The sequence below is a fragment of the Camponotus vicinus genome, unplaced genomic scaffold (genome assembly GCF_025532165.1).
Source record: "Camponotus vicinus isolate PSW18456_S1 unplaced genomic scaffold, iyCamVici1.0 SCAF_2, whole genome shotgun sequence".
NCBI classification, from domain to species: Eukaryota; Metazoa; Arthropoda; class Insecta; order Hymenoptera; family Formicidae; genus Camponotus; species Camponotus vicinus.
In genome coordinates, this window is record NW_028141956.1 from 24,655,561 (window position 1) to 24,678,567 (window position 23,007).

Here is a 23,007-nt window from a genome sequence, read left to right on the forward strand (position 1 = left end):
TGGCAATTGCACTAACGAGTCTCGCGAGAGAGCGGCGGCAAGAGAGCCCATAGAACGCATTGAACTGTAATGAGGGGAAAATTAGCGGCACCGGCGACGCGGCGCATCCACGAGTGCGCCGGCAGTTGCTTGATTTCTTCGTGCAAGCGATTAGTATAGCAGCAACGCGCCACACCAACGGCGTCGGCAACTTCCTTATGTCAGGGGCGAGGCCGCAACAACTTGCCCGCTCGCAGTTATGCGAGCCGGGCTCGTACTTAAGTCGCGTTAGACGCGTTAGTTAGGCTCTTGAACCGAGAGCCAGGAGAGACGGAGAGAGAAGTCGGCCCAGCCAGCCACCCTGCGGCCGCGAGTCCTCGCGATACGACCGTGGAATACCTTGTTTTCCTCTTTCTCTCTTGATTGATGCCGCGAGCTACGTATCTCTCTCGTCTACGACGTACTTACCGAGGGAAACGCGGCTTCGTCGGCGGCAAGAGCTGGAAAGCGCTCCGGAATTCGAGATATCCCTCGTATCACGATCGTAAAATACAGAGTATCGACAATTGGGATGTATTTATCCATGTCTTTTTAATAGATCGTGTTTGTTGTTTGCTTCTTCATAGCCTTTCGATATAATTTTCATACATTTTTTATCATAGTATCATTTTTTTTCATACATTTTTTATCATCAATCAAAATATAAGAATTTTATCTACTTATAATACACTTATAATTAATCTACAATTATTTCGAATTTAAAAAATTGATGATTAATCCATTAAAACATTATTTTTAAACATCTCTTCCATGTTGCGTTTTACATGATCAGTAAAGGGCAAGGCCAGAGTATTATCGTCACAATAGTCAAGGGATGAATCACAAAGTTCACGGTATCTATGCATGAGTATGTGTGCGAAAGGAAAAGAGGCAGGGAGAAAAGGCAAAGTTACTTTTTATTTATCGTGCTTACCGTGACTTCAGGGTCCACCGTCTTTGTATATCGATCGTGAAAAGAGAGAAAGGGAGTTTATACATATAACGGGCTTTTAATACAGGGAAAGAGAGTGAGCTCAGTCTACATCTTAATTTCATACTCGATAAAGCTAATAATTCCGCATCGTTTCGATGCCGATCGCATATCGTTTTCGCGACGGTCAATTAACGTTTAACCTTGACGAGTATCGCCTTGCATATGTAGATATTCAATCTAGTGTGTACGGCCTGAACATGCCATGGACTTGATTGAACGATATGGATTTGTCGATAGAAAATTGGATACGTAATAAGTCTTGGCATGGTTCGTGATAAATTGCTAATTAATCTCAACCTCATCAACACTATCGCAGAAATGGCCATATCATATTGCAAAACAAATTAACAGTATATACCAGCGATCGATTTTTTTTAGATCTATAATAAAGTGACCTGTGATTTCGCGGCCCGACATCGCGAATTTCTTTTTGCGTATGTAATTGCAATAGAGAGAACTCTTTGAATATCAAGAATTTTGGAAAATATACTCAAATACATTTACAAATATATGCATGTATATAATGTCTGTTAGCAATATACTATTAATTATGAGATCGTAAATTGCGTTATTCACGATTAAATAGCGAAATTTTTGCACCTCGCTTCATTTTCATGTTTCGCATACACTTTCTATATATGCAATGCTAATTGATGCATCCGAGTCACTACATAAATGCGTTTCCATATACGTTCTTGTCAGAAATACAATGAAATATCACGATGTGAGAAATCTTAAGTGTATAACTGCATATTCACGGATGTTACTCAATGTGTGAGAAATTATGTGAGCAAGCTGTAAGCGGATTAGATTCAAATAAGTTTCACTCGTGAGATGAGACAATGGAGTCTTATATTTCGCGATTTCTCTTGAATCTTCTATGAATTTATCGCCGTTTGTATTTACGATAATAATTCGCGTTTATCATAAGTTGACTATTCATAATATAAATCAAAATTATTTCGTAGAATAATAATAATCGAGTGCGATACGTTCATTATTAAAAAATATTATGCAGACAATTAAATTGATGTATCTAATAATGTTTATGTTCAAAATGCATAAAAATTTTCTTTATTTTTATTATATCCATATTTTTGTAAATGGCTTGTTACAAAAGATTGACAAGTAAAGTGGATAATTTATGCTATTTTATGTCCGTCATCATCAGGAAATATTAAACAATTAAACTGCATAAAAATTTTATTTATTTTTGCCTGGCCGTCAAACAATAGGATTTTTATAAATGGCTCGTTATAAAAGACTGACAAGTACATATACATTTTCGTTGATTACAAGAACTTCCCAAGCAGGTATTGAATGGCAACATTTTTTCTGGTGAAAGAAACTTGCACAGCGCAAACGTTTCTTCTTTTTCTTTTAAAGCAGAGAGTTCACTTACTTCGTAACACGCGATAGCGGTTGCGAAATTATTCCACTTTGTTTCATTCGCATATTCCATACCATTTCATATTTAATATTTCTTTAGCCACAGTATATTATGACTTTACTTTGCGTGACGCTACAAATTAATGCACATACAAATTTAAAACACATGCAAGAGACGACGCATCATATATCTCACATGCCAAACTATGCACGGTGATTGGTATAATAGCTTATTCATTTGATAGCTATGTATTTGATTAACTAGAATTGACTCGTATCGCACAAACTGTGAAATCGATATTTATTCGAAACTGCTGACTCACTTTAAACGTATAAAATTATATTATACAATTAATATTAATATTAGACAATTTTAATAGATTATAAATCACATTTTTGTGTTATTTAATAATTATTTTATTTAATAAGTATTGTTATTTAAAAAGTATTATTTAATTAATTTATTTTTATTTATTTATTATTTTTTTATAAGTATTAATTACTTTAATAAGTATTTTATTAAAACAAATTAGAGAGAAATTTTTTCTTAGTTTTATTTTAAAAAACAAGATATAATTGTGAAATTTATAAGACTTACATTAACATTCAATTTTCCAATAAAATAAGCAACTAATAAAATTATTGGCCGAAAATATTTTCAACTCTTTTAAAAAAGATAAGAGATGTTTCGCGTCTGAGAAGTATACAACGAACAAAATTATCCTAATTAAAAAGCTGCATTGCTGCACGTCATATTTAATGCGCAATAATTTTATTTAATAATCATGTAATGTCGTGGTAAAAGGATCTTTAAACGACGAGGTTGTCGCTTCTGCGATTCCTTTGTTCGCGGGCGCGACGATTCGACGATTAACAATGATAATTATTCGACTGGATGCGGCGACGCGACGATTTCACGACGACGACTTGCATATTCCACGCCACGACGAGGCATTTCGCGGTGTGGCCGGCGGTTGCAGCCAATTTGCGTACCTCTATAAATACAGGTACCGGCGCTATGGCTTGCGTTACTTGCGTCGGGAAATGTTTCTAGGCGTCCGGTATACCCGGGTGTGCATAGTGGGTATACATAATGCATGAGTCGACGCACATCTCTCGCCTACGAGAGAGAAGAGTCTTGCTTCGGACCGTCCCATCCCTTTGTCGCGGATCCCGCTAATTAAGGCGCGAGAGATATTCGATGTCGAATTCCCCCTCGAAGAGGAAGCAGTGATAAACTGTGTAAATGTTTTCCAGCCGACGAAATACAGTAGAATCTCTCGATTGTCCGAGGTGGCCAGAAGGCGCGACCGAAGGCCGTTTTTCGTTGATGATTAAGTATCGATAATGACGCGAATAAGTACTCGCGTAATACGCCAGGTGATTCTCAACCGCGTCTGTCTCGTATATACGAAGAAGATAAATTTCGAGAAGAAGGTAATGAGACTTCTTGCCTCCAGATTCGTCTTATAGGGATATTCTTCTTGCGATGATCAGCAGTCGTGTAGCCATCAACCGCGCGGAAAATATTCTGAACGGTGCTGCGTGATGGATATGAATATGCAGCGCGTATTTATGTAAAATTTATTGCTTGCGCCTCGCTATCAGTTTTACGAGTCTCGGCGATCGATCATTTACGATTCGACTAACGATATGTTAAAACAGCAATTCGGATGATACGTCAATTTTCGAATCTACATGTATACGATTTATTTATTCTATTTAAGTATTAATTTTAATTCTATTTAAATATTAATTTTAAGTTTATATAAATATTCATTTTAATTTTTTTATTTAAATTAATTAAATTTTATTTAATTTTAAATATTGATATTAAATATTTTATTTAAATTTAAATTTTGTATTTTTTAGATTTCAAGATTAAATGTAATTTTAGTATATATTTTAATTATTATTATTATACCAACTGTTACATACAATTTCAGAAGCAACAAATATCTGTACATGTGTCATACGCAGTTTTTACGGCCAAAACGCGCGGATAATTTTCATCTCCGATAAAACTTAAACGCGCATCATTTACACAACGAATAGGATGTAAATTGTAAATAACTGCCGCTTTTATTTCCCCGTCGAACAGTAAAAATAAGGTCCCTTGCACCACCACTTTTGCCTTTTTCATTGCTACCCCAGGTCGCAGGAGCATCCTATCGCGTAAATCCGCGCATCGAGAATTTCCAGGGAAGCTACGTCGTGATGCATGCATATGCATGCACGCCTACTGCGTTTACACCAACGCCGGTAGACATTGCTTAGAAAGTAATTGCCAATTAAATGGAGTCTCTTGGGGAGGAAATCCAAGAGAGTACTTTGTCACACATCTTACCGATGACTCACTTTTCGCGTCCCTCCTGCGATCGATAATCTTTCAAGCTAAATTTGCTCCGGTCTGTCAATAGGGAAACACAACAGCTGAAACGAATAAGTGCACAGAAAAAAAGGACATTCTTGTTTTGAAAATATATTTAGTTTTAACATGGAAATCTTGAAATGAGAATTATATTGCATTAATTAAAGAAAAATATAATTGCTTGAATAATTGCTTACTTGAATGAAGCCATTTTATATAGTTCAATCGAGAAAAATATATTCTTATGATTTAAGATTTAATTTTCTTGAATGGAAAAGAAACAATGTTGGATAGAAAATAACATTTTTAAATCAAAGATTATAATTTTCTTAAAGTAGAATTAAATAATTATATATTCTTGAGGTGACAATTACAATATTAAAATAAGACTATAATATTGTTGAAATTTAAAATTATTAAATTTTTCCAAGAAGATTATAAATTGTTGCGTATATACGAAATAATGAACACGTTAGTTTAAGTATATAAGTTTTGATTTGACACTTATTTTTTTCTGTATGGAAGCGTGACCCTTGCAGTTTTCTTTTTTATTTTTATCCAAAATAATTTGCACAGGAAGCTTTCAGGTTCTTTCATTTTTGAGGCATAAAATCCGAACACGATTATTTTAATGTGGGACGATTTTCTTTGCAATTTATTGCGACCATTTTAATGAGATGCGATACGCATAATTGAACGCGTACTCGCGTAGCTCCGGCCGCCATTAGATAAGCAGATGATTCGTGCATTCGCCCCTTGTGATCGGCTGCGAGAAACGGTTGATACGCTTGGCTTCCCGGCTCTCGCCGATTTCTCGTTTCTCAATTCGATGCAAAAGTCACCCCGTCGGCATACATATGTACATATTTCACGACACTCGTGCAGAAATCCGGTTCTTACGGTAGTCGAATCGAATGACGGGAGTAGGTAAACCGACAGCAACGAGTTTTGCGGGCGCACAAGTGCATCGATTACGTGTGCTCTAATAAATAATTTATGAAAGTTAGTCTCGCACAACAAAAGCGTCAAGTTATACGATATTCTTGCATTAAAACATTTTTCTACTTTCACTTTTATGTAATTCGTATCGATACAATAATCCTTTTATGCACAATCTCACATCAATTTCTCATAATTACTAAATTATAAGTCGCGCATTATTTCCGCACTTGTCATACATATGCGTTTGACGTTTGAACGCGAGCCAATTAATTTCGACCGCGGGATGCTATTTTTTCTCCGCAGCCAACCATCAACGAAATCGGTTCGAATTATAAATGTCGCCATAATTTCTCAACCCTCTAGTCCGACGTGAAAAATAAAGCCGGGGTAATATCGGTAACAGCTGGTCCATGCGCCTCTTCTCATCGTTAAGTCCGACGCGCCCTCGGAAACCTTGGTCGCGATGGACGATAGCCCGCCGCTCCTGTACGGCTTGCACGCACATGCGAGGCCTGCAGGTGCACGCGCGTATACATAGGCAGATAACGACGTTCTTGAACGCAGATCGCGACGTAGATTTATCTGACGCGAAGGCCGCTGACGCTGTTCCCTCGCGCCACCAACTCCTCCCCTTTGATAATCGTGAAAGGGGGCCTCTTTCTCCCACCCTATCTGAATTCCGAATGTGGCGAGACACGGAGGTAAAGAGGATAGAAAGAGGGAGAGGGACAGAAAAAAAGAGCTAAAGCGTAACCGTGAAAGAAGGGGGTGAGGGGCATTAAAAAGCGATCTTTCGGATCAGATCTAAAACTATACATATGTGTATATGTTTTAATAATATATAAATTTTAACCTCTTGGCTCATCAATATTTATTATATCAAATGCCATAATTTAAAAAAAAATTTCTTCTATTTTATGTCTTACGCAAACATTTTTATTTTCCTCTGTCTTGCTTTTTATCTCGTTTTTTGCTCCTTAAATTAATCAAGTCTGTTCTCGCTCATATGTGTGTATGTAATTTTAGAAAAAAAAAAATTATAAAATTTTATCAATCTTAAAAAGCAGGATAATTTAAGATATTTTGCTGAGCTCGATATTTGCATCAGATTTTCCACACTCTTCACATCCTCGGGCATCGTCATAGATATATATTCATGTATGTACACTTCTCAAGTGTTTGTACAGGCGGCAGAGAGGTAATCGAAGACACACGATACGCCACAATTTTCTTCAGGAAGAGCGGATAGATTACGTGGCGAGTAACCGGTTGAAGCAATCGTCTAACTGTTTAAGGCATAGCGTTGATGGATCTGGTCAAATATGCTGACCTCTGACAACGCATCTGTCGTTAATTCATTTAGCGATAAATTAATAACCATATCCTTTAACTTTAGATTTAATAGCATCAGCAGGATTCCACGAACATGCTTATTATAAATTATTACGTCACCCTGAAGAAAAGTAGTTGCACCAAGGAATCTTCATACATCGTGCTCTGCTTTATTAAAATCTTTCACACGATTGTATGTGTGCACGCAAGATCGCATTGATATTAAAATAGTTTACAATCGATATATATCATTGGAGGAAGACATTTATGTTAGATTCCCAACTTGGTATTCTACAAATTTTTAACAAAGTGATCATGGTCGCATCCATCCTCCCTCAGCAACGCGAATTTTTTAATTAAAAATAATAATCATAAAACATCAAAGTATCTCCAACAGCATGGATTAATCGCAATTGTCATCTATTGAAAATCGACACATTTATTCCCGCTGACGCTGTACAGCGTGATTTCGAGGGGCTCGCACTTTTCAAGTGAAGAATTAATGTCCGCGCGGGGGAGGAGGAAGCGGGAATAAATTTCCCTTTACATGGCAAAATAATTCTCGCAAAACGCGCTCGCCGCTATATTCCATAATTTAATGGCCGTAATTTACCGACAGCTGTATATTCCTCGTGCCTAGGCAAAATATTATACGTACGCCCCGTGCTTGTTGGCCGCCTCGCCGATATAAATGCTCGCGGATGGACGGTCTTGATCGCGGCGCGATCATATAAGCAGGTAGATCAGTTTAGCCGGTGAAAATTGCTCCGATGCGATCTAAAGGTAGTCATCACACACACATACACGTACGCACACAGGCCGTCTCGCTTTCGCGCACGCATAGGACAATACCAAAAGCAGCGTATTACCATGCACGGAATGCCTCGCCGTGTATAAGTATATCTTGCGAATAATGTCTTAATCTTTGGAAGCATTATTCTGCTGTACGAAGGTACGAAGAGCCATTGTCTCGAGAATGTGACTGCCTTTTATTAATATGCCGGATATAATATACTGTACTATAATATTGGTAATAAAATGGACGTGTGCATGAATAGTGTATGGTTAGCACTAAACTATGCTCGTTTAAATTATTAAGCATTGTCCGGTGCCGTTAAACTTCACTCATTTCCTACGATGCGATAAATTATCAACAGTTCTTGCAAATCTAATGGCAGCATGGGAAGCATTTCGCGTGGGCTGGATGAGTTATCCGTTAAACCAATAGTTGTATTATTCACCATACCTTTAAATCATTATCGAGCTGGTCTGTCTATTAAATTGCCGACTGCATTTCCTTATAAATACGCAAAAAAATGAGATTTTTTGCCGGAAACAATCATGGCCGAAATACAATGCTTCGTGTGTCAAATAATTCCCTTTGTGTTATAAATATATTAGCTTCCGATTGAAAAATTTATTTCGCACGTGAATGCAATATATTGTTAATTTTCTGTTAATATTTAAATATTTCAAAAAATGATCGCAATATATATTCTTGTAATATTATCAAGAATTATATATTCAAATTTCAAGCAATTTGAAAATATAACTTGATAATAATATAATTTTATTAATAATTTGATAACAATATAATTTTTTTTAATAATGTAATATTTATATTATAATGTTATATTATAGTTAAATTATGTTATATTATAATTATATTATAATGTAATTATGAATATATAATGTAAATATAATGTAATTTATCTGATGATATAATTTCATCGATTATTTCCTATCTGCATATTACAAAGACACAGTCGCGAGAGAGAATCGACAATGGAAACAAATGTCAAGTAGCATTATCTATTTTCCCATTCGTCAGCCGAAAGCGATAATTACGTAGCAGCGGCGTTCCGACCGTTAGAATGACGTTGTTTCACGCGGGTAACGATCCTCGAGATCTCATTTACAGTACAAATTAGTCGTAGGCCGGTCCTCCGTCCTTAATGGCCGGTCGGCACGCAAAGAAGTTAAGTTTAATGAAGACCGCGCGTTATCCGTGACGAACCATGCGCGCGCTCCGTTCGCAAGCGACTAGTGTGCGAATGTGTGTGTTTGCATACGTGTGTGTTTGCGCTCGCGCGCGCGTCGCTCTCTCAGCGCATGGCGGCTGAATGCGACTTAAACGAAGATTTATGCCGCGACGCGTAAATATAAACAACAATAAGCAATCCCCGGCGCATTGTCCCGCGCGATGGCGGACGCGTGAGAGTCGACCAATGGCCAACTAATAATAAGCCCACCGTCTCGTTTCTCGCGTGTGCTGGGTGCACGTGTGCGATATCTCGGCGACGACCCCGGCTTCGCGAACCACCGCGTCCCCCGAGACTAATCGACCGGAGGAAGGTGCGGTGGGGAAAGGAGAAGGCGAGGGGGAGAGGGTGTAACGAGCGACCGATTCCATCCCCGGTTTCATCTCGGTCCCTCCAAGAAACAAGGCCGTTTTTTGCGTCTCGTCAGCGGAAATTTGTCTGTCGCTGCCTTCTTAATACAAGCTGTCATCCGCGGTGATCCATCCCGGGCTACTTTTGAGTAGACGAACTTGTTTCTTGGGTTGCAACTCGTATGACACATTTGCTTTCACACCGCTCTCGGCAGGGAAATACGAAGGGGTAAACGATAGACCGGTATTGAAATATTTGGGGTAATTACATATATTATTTTTTCCTATCTATGAATTGTTTTGTGTAGAGATTGATTAAATCAAAATTTAATTAACCTTTATGCGTTGAACCCGCTTCATGACTATATAAGAAAGACAATAGAATTGCAATATTCCGAAACGATGGTAAAAAACGAAAAATATATGTTTCCACATATATTTCATATTAAACACAATAAACAAATAAATGTAAATCTAAAGACAAAGAGAACGACGAGCAGTTCCTCGATTTGTCGCTCATTTTCGCAATAAGCATCACAACATTTAATTGTGAGCGAAATGTTACTCATTCGAATAACATCCGTAGGAATTATGCAATTAATTTTCACGGTGGATGGCTCTTGAAGAGCACAAAAAACTTGGAATTTCCGCTTTCGCGGGACAACATGTAATACTTACGCTTACGTCCTCCATGCTGCAATTTCCGGCGTACATTAATTCCTGATTGGCACAATTTTCCATGGGCGAAAACATAGACAAAGAAGAAACGCACACTAAACGCGTACTGTCACTCGCGCTCCGCGCTCGTCCTTAACGCGGTATTCCTCTTCGGATAAGTCGCACGTCCACCAATCGACTCGATGACAACAACACCGGCTTCTCTCTTCCACGGAGAAATCATCACTCGAGGAAACCGGTCAATCTCGCTGGAGACCACATCGGCTAATAATATAATAAACTTACGATCAGCGTCGTTTCCCTTGGAGCTTCATTGACTCACCAATGATACCCGCCGAGAGTCACGCTATCTCGTCGCACGTTATCTCGATACATATGCAGCGCATGGGGAGGAAACACGTATACATTCACCGCAAGATCGCCGGCAGGATCGCAGCCACCGCGACACGGCGTCGGCCGCGGCAGCCAGGGTGGTCCGCAAAGCGTGACATCCTTCGTATCGGTCGTCGAAGTCTCCGGGCGCCTTCGAAGCGGAAGATGACAGTCCCGGTCGGAATATCACTTGCCCTTGGGTCGGATCTTCGCTCTTTCGTCGATATTAATCACCCACGGTTGATCGATGACTGCGATTACGAGATGTTTGCGAATATCGCGAAACGCGCATTCGACTCTGCGAAAAGTCGCCACCCTCCCTGGCGATGATGGTAGATGACTCGGTGTCGTCCTCGTTATCGGAAACCTATCGTCTAGGAAAAAAGGTGGGGACCACACACAGCCACCGGAGGTGTTCGGGGACCGTCACGGATGCCGTCGGAGAACCGATGATATGGGCGACCGCGCCGAGAGAAAGAGAGACAGAGGGCCAAGCGCTCGCCGGCTCGGACTGAAACTCACTGAGTCGGCTCTTCTGGTGCCCGGCAGGTCTGCTGCCGCGCCGCATCGTGGTGAGGGATCACGAGGCAGACGGAGAGGGAGGAAAACAGGGTGGGAGGAAGAGAGAAGGAGAAAAAGCGAAAACGATGTGGTAGAGCGAGACGAGGGTGAAGAGGGGTTGGGGCCCTACCATCGCGGCCCCCTCCAATCGACTCACCGGGTGCCCAGGGCTTCGACCATTATCTCTTAGGCAGTTCTGTCTTGCGCGAAGGAAATACGTGGGGCAAGGGCATCGGGGAGGGATTGGAGGGCTTTATTATATTTACGAGGCGTTATCGAAGCAATCCAACAATATTGATTCCGCGCCGCGAAGCGATCGACCATCTCAAAGAACGCCCAGCCACGGACCCCCGCTCGGCTACGTTTATACGCTACCGGAGGGCTTACGGCGCCCTTATTCTTTCCACTCGTGCGTTCTCTCGACTCCGAGACTTTTTATTTCGTTCGCCTTTCGCTTTAATGCCCGCCGAATGCGATCGAATCGCCGCACGTTTTCCCCCGCGTGAATTACGCGGCGATCGTGGGCTCTCCGTTGCTGCCGTTGCTTCTGTTGTTCCGCTGTTGGAGAAATACCTATTAAGATGGGTGGGATGCTTCATAAATTCGACTAGTGATTTCGATCAGGATACGGCCAACTTAGAGACGATACCACAGGATAATGCATTAATTTCATTACGATTCTTGCTTAGTATATTATCTTGCAAAAAAATCGTAAAGAAAAAAAAAGAAAAAAAGGTTTGCTTATTTTTTTTTAATTTATGCAAGCGAAATATAATACATGTAAATTAAAAAATTAATTTTTTTCTCATGGTAAAAATACGAAAATTTTATTATTAAAATCTTGTTATTAACGCAATTGTGTTAAAATGCATTAACGTATTTATTAAAAAATATATACTACTCTAAATTAAAAAAAAATATATAATACTCTAAATTTTGAAAAACGGGTTATTTAAAATTTAATGTGTTTAAAGAAGATTTTAAATATCTAAATCTTCTCATTTTGTCATAATTTTTCCTTTACCGAGTTTTTTTGCACGAATTACTTTAATAATTATATAAATATATAAAAGTGTTATTTTATAAATATGTATCTGTACGAAAAATAGATATTCTCTTTTTCTCTCGCGAATCTCTTAATAATTTTATTTTTATCGTTACTTCTCAAGACTCGATTTTTTATGACAATGCTCAAGTCTCAAATTCTATTTTGGCCATGTAACGCTACGCATATATATTATCTCATTAAAAAGAAGAGTAAAGAAACCCATTTTTCGATTTGAACGAACCGCCTCGTGTCATCGTAAACATTACGAAACAGTTTCGTCCATGTTTTCGCACAGTTACAATCACGAGGTGTTACATCTTATTTTTACGATAACCATAAAAGGTTGCTTCAACTATTTATCACATTATACATCTGAACTGTGTGTGCACAATCGCTACAATATTTTGTCAAATGGAATTTGCATTATTCATCAAGCGTTAGAAAATAGTGTTTAGTATAAAATTGTCATCAAAGAAATGATTCAAAAATTAACAACAGTTGTTATAACACACACAAAATAAAATAATTAATATTAATATAATTAAAAGAAATATAATTTAATAAAATAACTAATCATATAAAAATGCGTAAGAAAGAAAATTAGAATTAATGTATAAATAGATGCCTATAAAATTGCTCTTTTTCTTTTACGCGATTATTTTTACTCGTCACTTTATATCCTTAATATGATCTTTGCACATTAACTTCCTCATGAGTTGCTTGTAAAATTACATTTCGCGCTCCGACGACACGAGGACAAATGATATCATCAGTATTGCCACACTGTAGCTGGAATAACGTATCAAGATCGTAAGAAGCATAATGCTCGTCGGCACTAATCTTCTAAAGGAGAACTGTCCTGATTACCTTTTACACGGCTATTTGCGTGGTGGTGGTTGGATCATGTTAGCGACAGAATCTTGCCGTTGTCGCGCGCACGGATGTGTAGGTGGGATGGCCGCATAACAGCTGATCGCCCTCGCTGATCGGAACGCTAACAACGGCAGTGCAGGAAGCTGCGGACATTTCTACGGTGTCGTCCATTTGTATGAGTCTCGGAATTTCATCCGTATTCGATTTAAGCGTAAAGATAACGAAGCAGCTTCTCTGTCTTTTCGTCTTTCTCTCGGTTTCTTTCTTTTTCTCTCTCTCTCTCTTTCTCTCTCTCTCTTCTCGACTTTCCGTCCCAACGTATATTCGCACAGCAAAGTGTTCGAATCATGGAATACATACGCGCGCTTATGGCGAAGCTAGATAGAAAACTCAACACGAGATGCACATCAGGCAACAGTGTGATCAGGGAGAACAGGCAGAGAGCGTGAAGATTATAAGACATGTTTTAGGAAGATACGGTCCATAAATTTCGATTGTACCGCGTGAGAGCGAAAGTAGCGGTTGTTAATCACGCATATTTATCTACATTCTTGCGATAATCATGCGTTTCGTACAGCAATGTTTACACAATATTGCACTTTGACGAACCTTAAAACAGTCGTGATATTCGACAATAATTTTAGATAATAGATGTTAAGTTAAGATTCAATTGTAGTTTAAATCTCTCCTGTTCGTTTAATCTTCCACATATCACATGTAGAGCCTCGAACATCAAGTATCTTTCTTTCTCTCCTCTTTTTTTTCTCTTCTCTTTATCGAGCAAGGTACAAGAGTACCAGAGTAATTTAAAGCTGCTGGATCCTTCGAGTTGAATTCAAACATACAGTTATAACGTTCAGTGCGCGCATGAATGGAGTGTAATGCACCTAAAGTATGTCCTTCTTGTAGCCGGAGTGCCGAGGCCAGCTCTCTCGCTTGGCTCCACGAGATGCAATTTGCGCTTGGCGCGGAGAAGAGAGGCTCGAAATCGTGCGAGCGCCCTTCGCTTACGCCATTGATAGTCCAAGTGTAGTCCAAGAATATGGACGGAAATAAAAGAGAGCTTTCCCTCTCCTTCTCTTCCGTCCTCTCTAATCTTCGTGAAAGCGTACCGTGTACCTACGAAGGTGGCAGAGGGGAAGAGAGACTTGATGAACTTGCCTCGTGAATCACTTCGCTTATAAAAATCGGCGCCCGATGCGTGAGAGAGATAATACCGGGGGAGGAGTGGTAACAACAGGTTTGCCCGTGTACGCACGTACACGAGCCCCTCGCGGGAGTGAGAGAAAGGGCGAGCTACGCGACTCCAACGCGCTGAATCGCGAGAGAACGTTGCGAAGATGCACGCTCCGGCGATGTCCGGAGCGCATCGCGTATGTGCATTTACGTGTCCGATATATGCGCAAAACGGTACGCACACATACATACGTGGGTCCGAGCACAATACTCAGACTCGGCGCACGCAATCTACTACAACCGCATTGCTCGGTAATGTTCGAGTTCCGCAGGTTGCGCCGGCGTGATGCGAGGGTGGCATTTAATCTACGTTGTGTTACGTTTATTGCGTATACATGCGTGTATGTACGCGCTCTCATGGCTGCGTTGCATTACGCGGCGCGTGACGGATACGAAAGAAAAAATGAGAGGAGGAGAGAGAAAGAGGTATGCTTATGCGCGTTATATATTTACACCGTTGCTCGAAAATATGGGGAGGCTCGCGATGATTCATGAGAAAAACCGTTTCGCTCGCCTTGTACCTTTCTCGCGAATATCATTGAGCAGGTGCAACAGTTCTCGCACGTAACGTGAGATTAGTGCGCGATTTATACGTTTTGTTGTTTTGCGTTTCCTTGTAATTGCGATTAGGTGAGATAATTTTATTATTTAATATGGACGCTAAAGCTGATGCGTAATCATCGAGTTATATAATTCTCAGACAGTATAATTGATACAGTCAAATACTATAGATAATCAAAATATTTAAAAATAAAAGATATTTCATCTTTAAAAATAATCATTAAAAATAAAAGAAATATATTTTATCTTTAAAAACAATTTTTAAAAAAATAAAAGAAATTTTATATTTTAATTTAATATAAATTAATGTATAAAGAAGCATGTTATAATTTGTTTATTATAATAAAGCTGCTTTTTTATGTTTTATTAATTTTATTATCATTTTATAGCGTTTTACTAATAATCATTAAGCTACAATATATCTTTACTTTTTCTTTGATTATTCTTCAATGTTACAAGTTTCTTACTTCTCGAACATGGAGTACGGTTACATAATTCATGTGTGGCACACGCTTAAATTCATTTTGCGCATAAATTAATGGTCGAAATAATCAGTTAGGATCAGTTAATTAACATGCAAATCCCACACATGGCGTTTTATCGATTCGCGTTCAATTAGTTGAATGAATACTTTGGTACAGCTTAAGTTTATGTAATAATAAGTTTACGGTAATAGAATTTGATGCCAACGCGATGAACTGTAATCAATTATGCGACCGCAATTGTGAAACGTGCCTATTGTTCGAGATCTCTTCATTTCGCAATGATCTTGTTTCTATGCAATTTCTTTTCTCGTAGCTGAGGAAATAACTCTCTCTTGAATAGAGAATAATTCGAGCACCATGGTTTGTTTATTGCGAAAGATGAGTTGCAACATTTTATATAAATAGATGTCTTCCTAGAATCTCGATGAAAGGACGTTTGTGACATAGATTGCATGCTTCAAATATCTATCGTATATTTTACAATTATTTAGCTAAAAGCATAAATAGTCTAATATTAGACTTATGTCAATTTTGAGAAAAAAAACTTCTTCTGATAAAACCTAAAAGTTTATTGAAAATATTAAAGTTTATTGAAAATATTAAAATATATATTTAATTCTAATATAAAAGTTTATTGAAAATATTAAAGTTTATTGAAAATATTAAAATATATATTTAATTCTCATATAAATAAATATCGAATATTTCAAGCAAAAAATATTTTTTATTAAATATATTCTTTTTTAATAATTTTAATAATTTACTAATAATATAATAATAAAATAATAATGAAGTAAACCTTTCAGATTTTATCAAGTATCTTTTACACGATATGATAATTTGAATATTTTTTATTAAATATATTCTTCCTAAATCTTAATTGTCATAAAAATTTATTAACAATATAATAATAAGGAAGCAAACCCTCCAAGTTTTATCAAGTATCTTTTACATGAGTGACGATCATTAAACACAATATTTTTGAATAAGGTAGGAAAGAGTGTGAACATTTTACGAGAGCAACTTTAAATTATCGTATCGTCTCTATAATCGGAATTTTTGCCAGCACTTCTTTCATGTACATAATTTCAGTGGTTATAATAAAAAATCAGGATGCGGAAGGGAATGGCTGCTAGTTAGCCATATTGGTGCCTCTCTAACATCGCCTCTATAAAATATATCCTAAGGCGTTATATACTCGCACACCGTTGCTACATAATGGGCGTGCCTGCGGTGCGAAGTCGCCGGACATGTTTAATAACCGTGAAAAACATTATATCTTTGTTGTCACAACGAATCGTTAGTACGCACCACACGAAAAGCAAACGTCATGCGTCAACTGACACCTAACTGGTACCATCATTAATGCCTACGACAGAATATCTGTCACAGTCGCCACCTGAAGAAATTTATCTCGCGTCTTCTTATATTTCCAAAGCATGAAATGATGCTCTTTGATGCATAGACAACTTTGAAATCAAATGAAACAAAATAAAGTTCGAAAAAGAGTATGATTCTAGAAAATATACACGTCACATTTTAATGACATTTTGATATGCTTTAACAAAAAGAAAAATAATTCTGAATTATTTGATTAATATTTCCCGAATTGAAATAGTTTTTGTATACAAGAGAATGAAAATTATATAACACAAACATTTAAGAATAAAAAAAATTACTTTATTCAATTAAAATAAACCTTTTTCTTTTTATTACAATATCTGTGTGCATGTGTATGCGTGCGTACGAATGTGCGTGCGTATATGGATACTCACTTAGCAAATTTATTTTATATATAATGCTAAAATAAAAAATATAGTATTTCTTGAAAATATAATTCTTGAAATGTGTGAAATAAAAATATACTATTATACGAATCACAATAAAGTTATCTAAATAATTCTCAGTTTCAGCTTTTGTAAATAAAATCCAATTATTTTGCAAACTAGCAAACAATTTTTTCATAGATCAATTTTAATAATATTGTAATCAATTTTGATTATTCAAATTATCATAAATGTCTAATAGTTTGCGTTTAATTTTTTAATAATCAATCAAGAAGTAAATTCTACTTTTCATAAATTTTTCATTTAATACATGATTAATGTCTAGTACTAAAATTAAGAAATTTAGAAAAAAATGTATTTGAACAGTTTGACTTTTGAGAGACTCAATTATAAAAGTAGCATGATTAAATTCTTGATTTAATATGATTAAAATATTTACAAACTATTTTGCATCATTGTATCCTTTTAAACTTGGATTGTAAAATCCAAAAGTATGAGTAATCAACATGTTCCATATACTTTTATCAATATTTTGACTTCTTAAGCATATTTCAGAACGATAACATTATGCTAGTAGCATTCACCTGACGTGTCAGCTTGGATATCTTTACGTCTCACGCTACCCCTTTTTTGCTTATCCTTTTGCTTTTATGATGGCTCCGGATGTCTTATGCCATTCTATCCTATCTAGTGCCGGAGCCAAAGATATAAAGACCACGCAAACACTGGCACAAAAATATCGCAATATAGTTGCATAGATAATGTTAGCGACAATCTTAATTGTTATGCAATCATAAGAGATGCCTTTCCTTCTATATCGATACAAAACGGATTGCGGCACGTATTGCGATAATTAAACGGACTTTAGGAGTCCCAAATGGCCAGTCGATTTCATAATGTATACGTTATTAGATGTATCGGAATGTCGTAGGTGTCGATCGACCGAGCGAGCAAAGCATGAACGTAATTATTATAGGCATATCGACACACATGCAGCGAATGGGAGCTGGATATTAAACGCGCAATCTGATAGATCTATGGCAATGTTTATTTATGTCGATGTTGCGTTCATTTCATTATCGGCCGCACGTTTTCCCGATCTCGTATTCGCAAACGCATTAGAAGCCCGATTAGCGTTATAACTGGCAATTGAGACGTCGTGCGAAATTAACAACGACAAAGGCAACAGGCAATCGCGATCGATCGTCGATGGCGGGATCTTACGAATCAATCCCTAGGGATTCGAGCAGCGCACGAGTCATGTAAATTCATGAGGAAACTCACGGTTAGGGCGATACCGCAACAAAGTACATACCATCGAGCGGGTCGATCGTCCCGTGATGATTAATCGCGCTTGCGACGATAATTATAACATATGTGCGAATGATTACTACCTTAAGTAACCATACATTACTCCTTATCCCGCAATAAGTCATTGCTGGCCGGTAATGGTCGCAATACTTTATCGTCGACGCTATATTCCCTCTTCGCCAAAGACGCGTGGTCGAAGGTCCCGACTTCGGGTCCGATACCGAGACCACTGGCTTTAATTAGTCTGCCGTGATTTGCGCGAATGTAAAAAGAGAGAAGAGAAGGAAGAGGAGGAGTCCACTTGGAAAAGCGTGTTCAGATTCTTCCACGTGAATTTTATTTGCGCACGCAAGAAAAGGTGTGCGTGGTGATGCGGCTCTTTGCTTACGTTAGCACCGAGAGTATTCATCGGGGGACGTTTATGCCCGCAAAGTGTTTAATTGCGAGATATATCGCGGCTATAAACGGGAGAATAATCAACGAGAAATCGCGGCGGGACGTTGCTAGTAAATTATTATCGTCTACGGATACAAGTTGGAGTTTTTGTAGGTTTTGTAGTCGAAGATAGGCACGAATAGGAATGACAGAGAAAGGAAGGAAACGAGGTACAAAAGCCGAGAAGAAGCGTATCCATTTAGGCTAGAGCTCTCCTTAGATGTGTATTAGGTTACTGGGTTAGTTTTTAGCGCATCTTCCTGGACCTCGTTTCTTGTTGCGTCCACGCGATTAAAATTGTGCGCACCTGTCGTGGAAAATAATTCAAGTTGCGACTATGCAACTTATAAATATTGTTAGTTTCTTTTTGAATTTTCAAATATTCCATTTGAAAAAATAAGATGTCGAAAAATAAAATGCCATAAATTTAATATATTAATATATTTTTTTTATATCGAACATGATTACTTTTACGCACAATTTTAAAGCGTGATATGAATAAAAACTTGATTTTTTTTTACACAAACAGATTCTATATTTATGATTTTTTTTCGGCTTAAAATGATAGAAAATGTAACTGTTTTTAAATACACGAAGTAATAAGCTTCTTTTATTAGTCTTGCAGTTAATATTGCAACATGCTAGTTTCTAATTATGATTTTATAATCGCAAGTGATCGCAGCAAAATTATATGGCGGTAATATAACGATGAAAGCATCGTACATTTCAATCATAAGATACGATATGTTTGCTAAATGTACTGTTCGGAGAAGCCAAGACGAGAGTCACAACGCACGCATGTTTCTTTTCTCTAATTATAATTTGATAACGTTGTATACAGATTTCGCATCATCTGATAACAAAGATTAAAGGAACCGATTTATAGATCAAACAAATAATTCGCTGTATTACTAGCAGTGTGATATTATCTCGAGATAACAGAGGTGTTAATGGAATATGATAAATAATAAATCTTGTGAAGTCGCGCGCGCAGAAGGATTCATTACATCAATTGAATATTGATTCGGATTAATCGCCGACTCTATCATACTTTATTTCACTTTCATCGTCATCGATAATTCTGCAGAATTCCGCGAAGTAAACGTAAGAACGTCAAAGCGGCGAAACGCGTTATTCCTGCTAATGATTTGCTCCAGATCTAGGAAACCTACCGCGAAGAATCGCAACAGTGTCGTATCTAGTGTAATCAAATATTAAAAACAGACATTTGAATGATGAATTATTTTAATATAATTTATTTTATTATTATTTATTAATTTATTTATTTTAATATAATATTTGAAATATATATACAATTAGATTCTCACTATTATGTATGTGCGTTATAACTTATTAAAATATAAAAAACTAAAATCTTCATATTTTTAATCATTCACATTTTTTTTTCAAATATTTCATCATGAAAATTAAAATTATATATGTAGTATAAATTACAGCTGTTTTTAATAACGAACGATTAATTTGGACAAAGCAAATTTGATAGAAAATTACTGCCATCATGTTTGACATTAATAGAAATATTTATGCTTTTAATAAGAATTTCCACTTCTTGTTTTTATCTCATATGTTTTATTTACTTAAGCAATATTGCAAGATATTATCAAACTTTTTGAAATAAAACATTTTATTTTGAGTGGATTATTTAAAAAGCACGAAGAGCAGCAAGGCAAACGGATAATCGCTCAATACTTTCTCCGAGCATGCCACGAACCGATGTACGGCACTGAGTCGAATACATCGAAGAATCTTGGGGTGATAAAGAGGGAACGAGAGAAGGACTCTCGGCGAGCATGAAAGTCACGCGACCGCGGCACCGGGGCCTCTTTTTGCCGATTCCGGCTGCACGAGAAGAGGTTTACTCGATCGTATGTACCGTAGGAACGTAGGGGTGGGCAGACAGGGGGACATCAGGTGATAGGTCAGGTGGAAGAAGCAGACCACGAGAGAGAAAGAGAGAGAGAGACAATGGGCATCGAGAGTGGCGGAATAGGATTCGAAACACTGAATTTACACGTGTATTTGCTAGTGGCGCACTAACGCGCATGCACGACATGGGATATTTATGGTAATTCGCGAGCAGGGTGGCCTCTTTCATTCCTTTCTTACGCCATCCTCGGTTACGGAGAGCTATGTCTCCTGGCGTGGTTTTTTTTATTGCTTTTCGCGTTCGCTGTCATGTTCTCATATTCTCCCTTTCTGCACTTTTGCGATATCGGAGATAGCGTTACTCATGTCAACAGTTGTCGCTTTCAAATGATCTCTTTATCGTTGACAGGAGTGGAAAAAACGTGGGGGATAGCGAGCTTTGAATAATATTTTTTAATAATAGCATAAAACGCGGGATTAACTCTTTTTTTTGGAAGATAATTTAAATAAAAAGAAATGGTAACTTTCTTAGTTCTTGGTGGCAAACGTTTTAAAAATGATTACATCTAATACCGCGGTTAGATTCCTTATAAGTCATTTCTTAGAAGATGATCGGAGATTAAAAAATAATGTATTATTTCCTTAATTAAGTCGAAATTTTTATAATTATTATATCACAATAATTATACTCATTTAAACTCATAATTATTATGAGCTTACAAGTGTATTCTCTTATATGTATAATATTATGTTTGATGTATCCCTATCATTGTTCGCGGCAAATATCACACGGCTTAAAGAAGACATCGAGACACCTACTTGATAACAAAAAAAGATTTTCTCGCGTGATTATCTTACACAGTAGCAAACTCCTTACGATTTAATCGCGTCGTTAATAATAACTCATGTCGCACTCTCCTTTGCGAATGAAGAGCCGCTAATTATTGAAGGCAAGTATCGCGATGCGTAATTGCGATGGCCGCATACGTCCTTGTAAAATAATTGCGGGGATGTCGAATACACGTGTCGTCCATCTCTCAACTCGCGTCTGTTCGTTCTCTTGTACCGCATAAAATGATAGCATTCGCGGATCTCGATATCGACCACGAGCGTCTTCCTCTAGATTTTATACACATAGTCGGCTAATGTACAGCGAAGCGTGGACCGGTTCTACGCAAAAAAAGATCCCGGCTTCTAGCATAATTATTACCGGTCTGGTGCGATTGCGCTGATGGAAGAGAGAAGCGATTTAATGGCCAATGTCGTGTAATGAGATTAGTTGTATGTCACACCGCGGCTCAATTCTCAGGTAATGACATTACACGCTCTAATTAAACATATCGCGACGTGCAACGATATCACTCAACGCAGGCATCTTCATTAGTCGTCTTAACTACTTTCGATTTTCCTTAGCATATTTGTACCATATTTTTCAGAACGTAAAATAACGAGAAATACATCTAATAAATAATTGATCGCATCAATCAATAAATTTATTGTAGACATTTAGTCTATTAATATAACAATATAAAATAAACAATATAAAATAATAGCTATAATCGATACATTTTATAAGTGTTATTCATTTATATGGACTTATGTTTATATAAGTTATTTAAAGAAGTTATTTTTTAAATAGCTTATATACATAAATACATAAATGAATTTATTTTTTCAATCGAACCACCCACATATTGTCGTATAGACGTCATCATATTATGAATTCATGAATGTCATATATCTTAAGGTATCAAGTCAGTCTAAAGGAATTTCCATTTTACACACCTTGATACAAAAATGATCTTGAAAGTTTACAATCAGTCTTTGTCTAAGGTGGGGCGCGATTGAAGAATTCATTGATTATGTAATTATATAATTTTGTACGTTAAATGTAAGAAATGTATTTGTCGATGCATAAAAATCATATAAAACTAATATATATATTTAAACATGATATAGTTATATAACATTTTTATCAGCAAATACATTTCTTTTTTTAATTTTGGAGTTTATTAAATATATATAAAATGTATATATATAAAATAATATATAACATAAAAGAGGAATAACAAACAATTATAACATTGTTTTCAAATTATACGTATGTTGCATATTTAAAATAATTAATATCTTAAAAATAATTATTAACTTCTGGTTGAATTCTTGTTTACTTTTTAAACAAATATTTAATTAAACAAATTACAAATTTATTAAGAAGGATTATTTAGACATCTGTAACAAATTTCTGTAAAAATATTATAAATATAAAAATTTTATTTTTATATAATCTAAATAATTTTATAAATATTTTAAACACGATACGTTCAAATATTTT

The 23,007-nt window shown here is 36.9% G+C and overlaps 2 protein-coding genes across 3 annotated transcripts in view; one reads left to right on the forward strand and one right to left on the reverse strand.

Moving 5' to 3' along the window:
• LOC145966088 (uncharacterized) overlaps positions 1–11,011 on the reverse strand; it is a 71,974-nt gene extending 60,963 nt beyond the window's left edge. The window contains exon 1 of one of the 2 annotated variants that reach the window (XM_083089872.1): positions 10,117–11,011. In XM_083089872.1, the coding sequence (XP_082945998.1) occupies positions 10,117–10,191 (75 nt within the window). In that variant the 5' untranslated portion in view covers positions 10,192–11,011. The remainder of the gene's footprint in view (positions 1–10,116) is intronic. The other variant, XM_083089871.1, reaches the window with a different exon arrangement.
• The window catches only part of LOC145967210 (uncharacterized), a 124,752-nt gene that overhangs the window by 25,230 nt on the left and 76,515 nt on the right, over positions 1–23,007 (forward strand). The window lies entirely within an intron of this gene.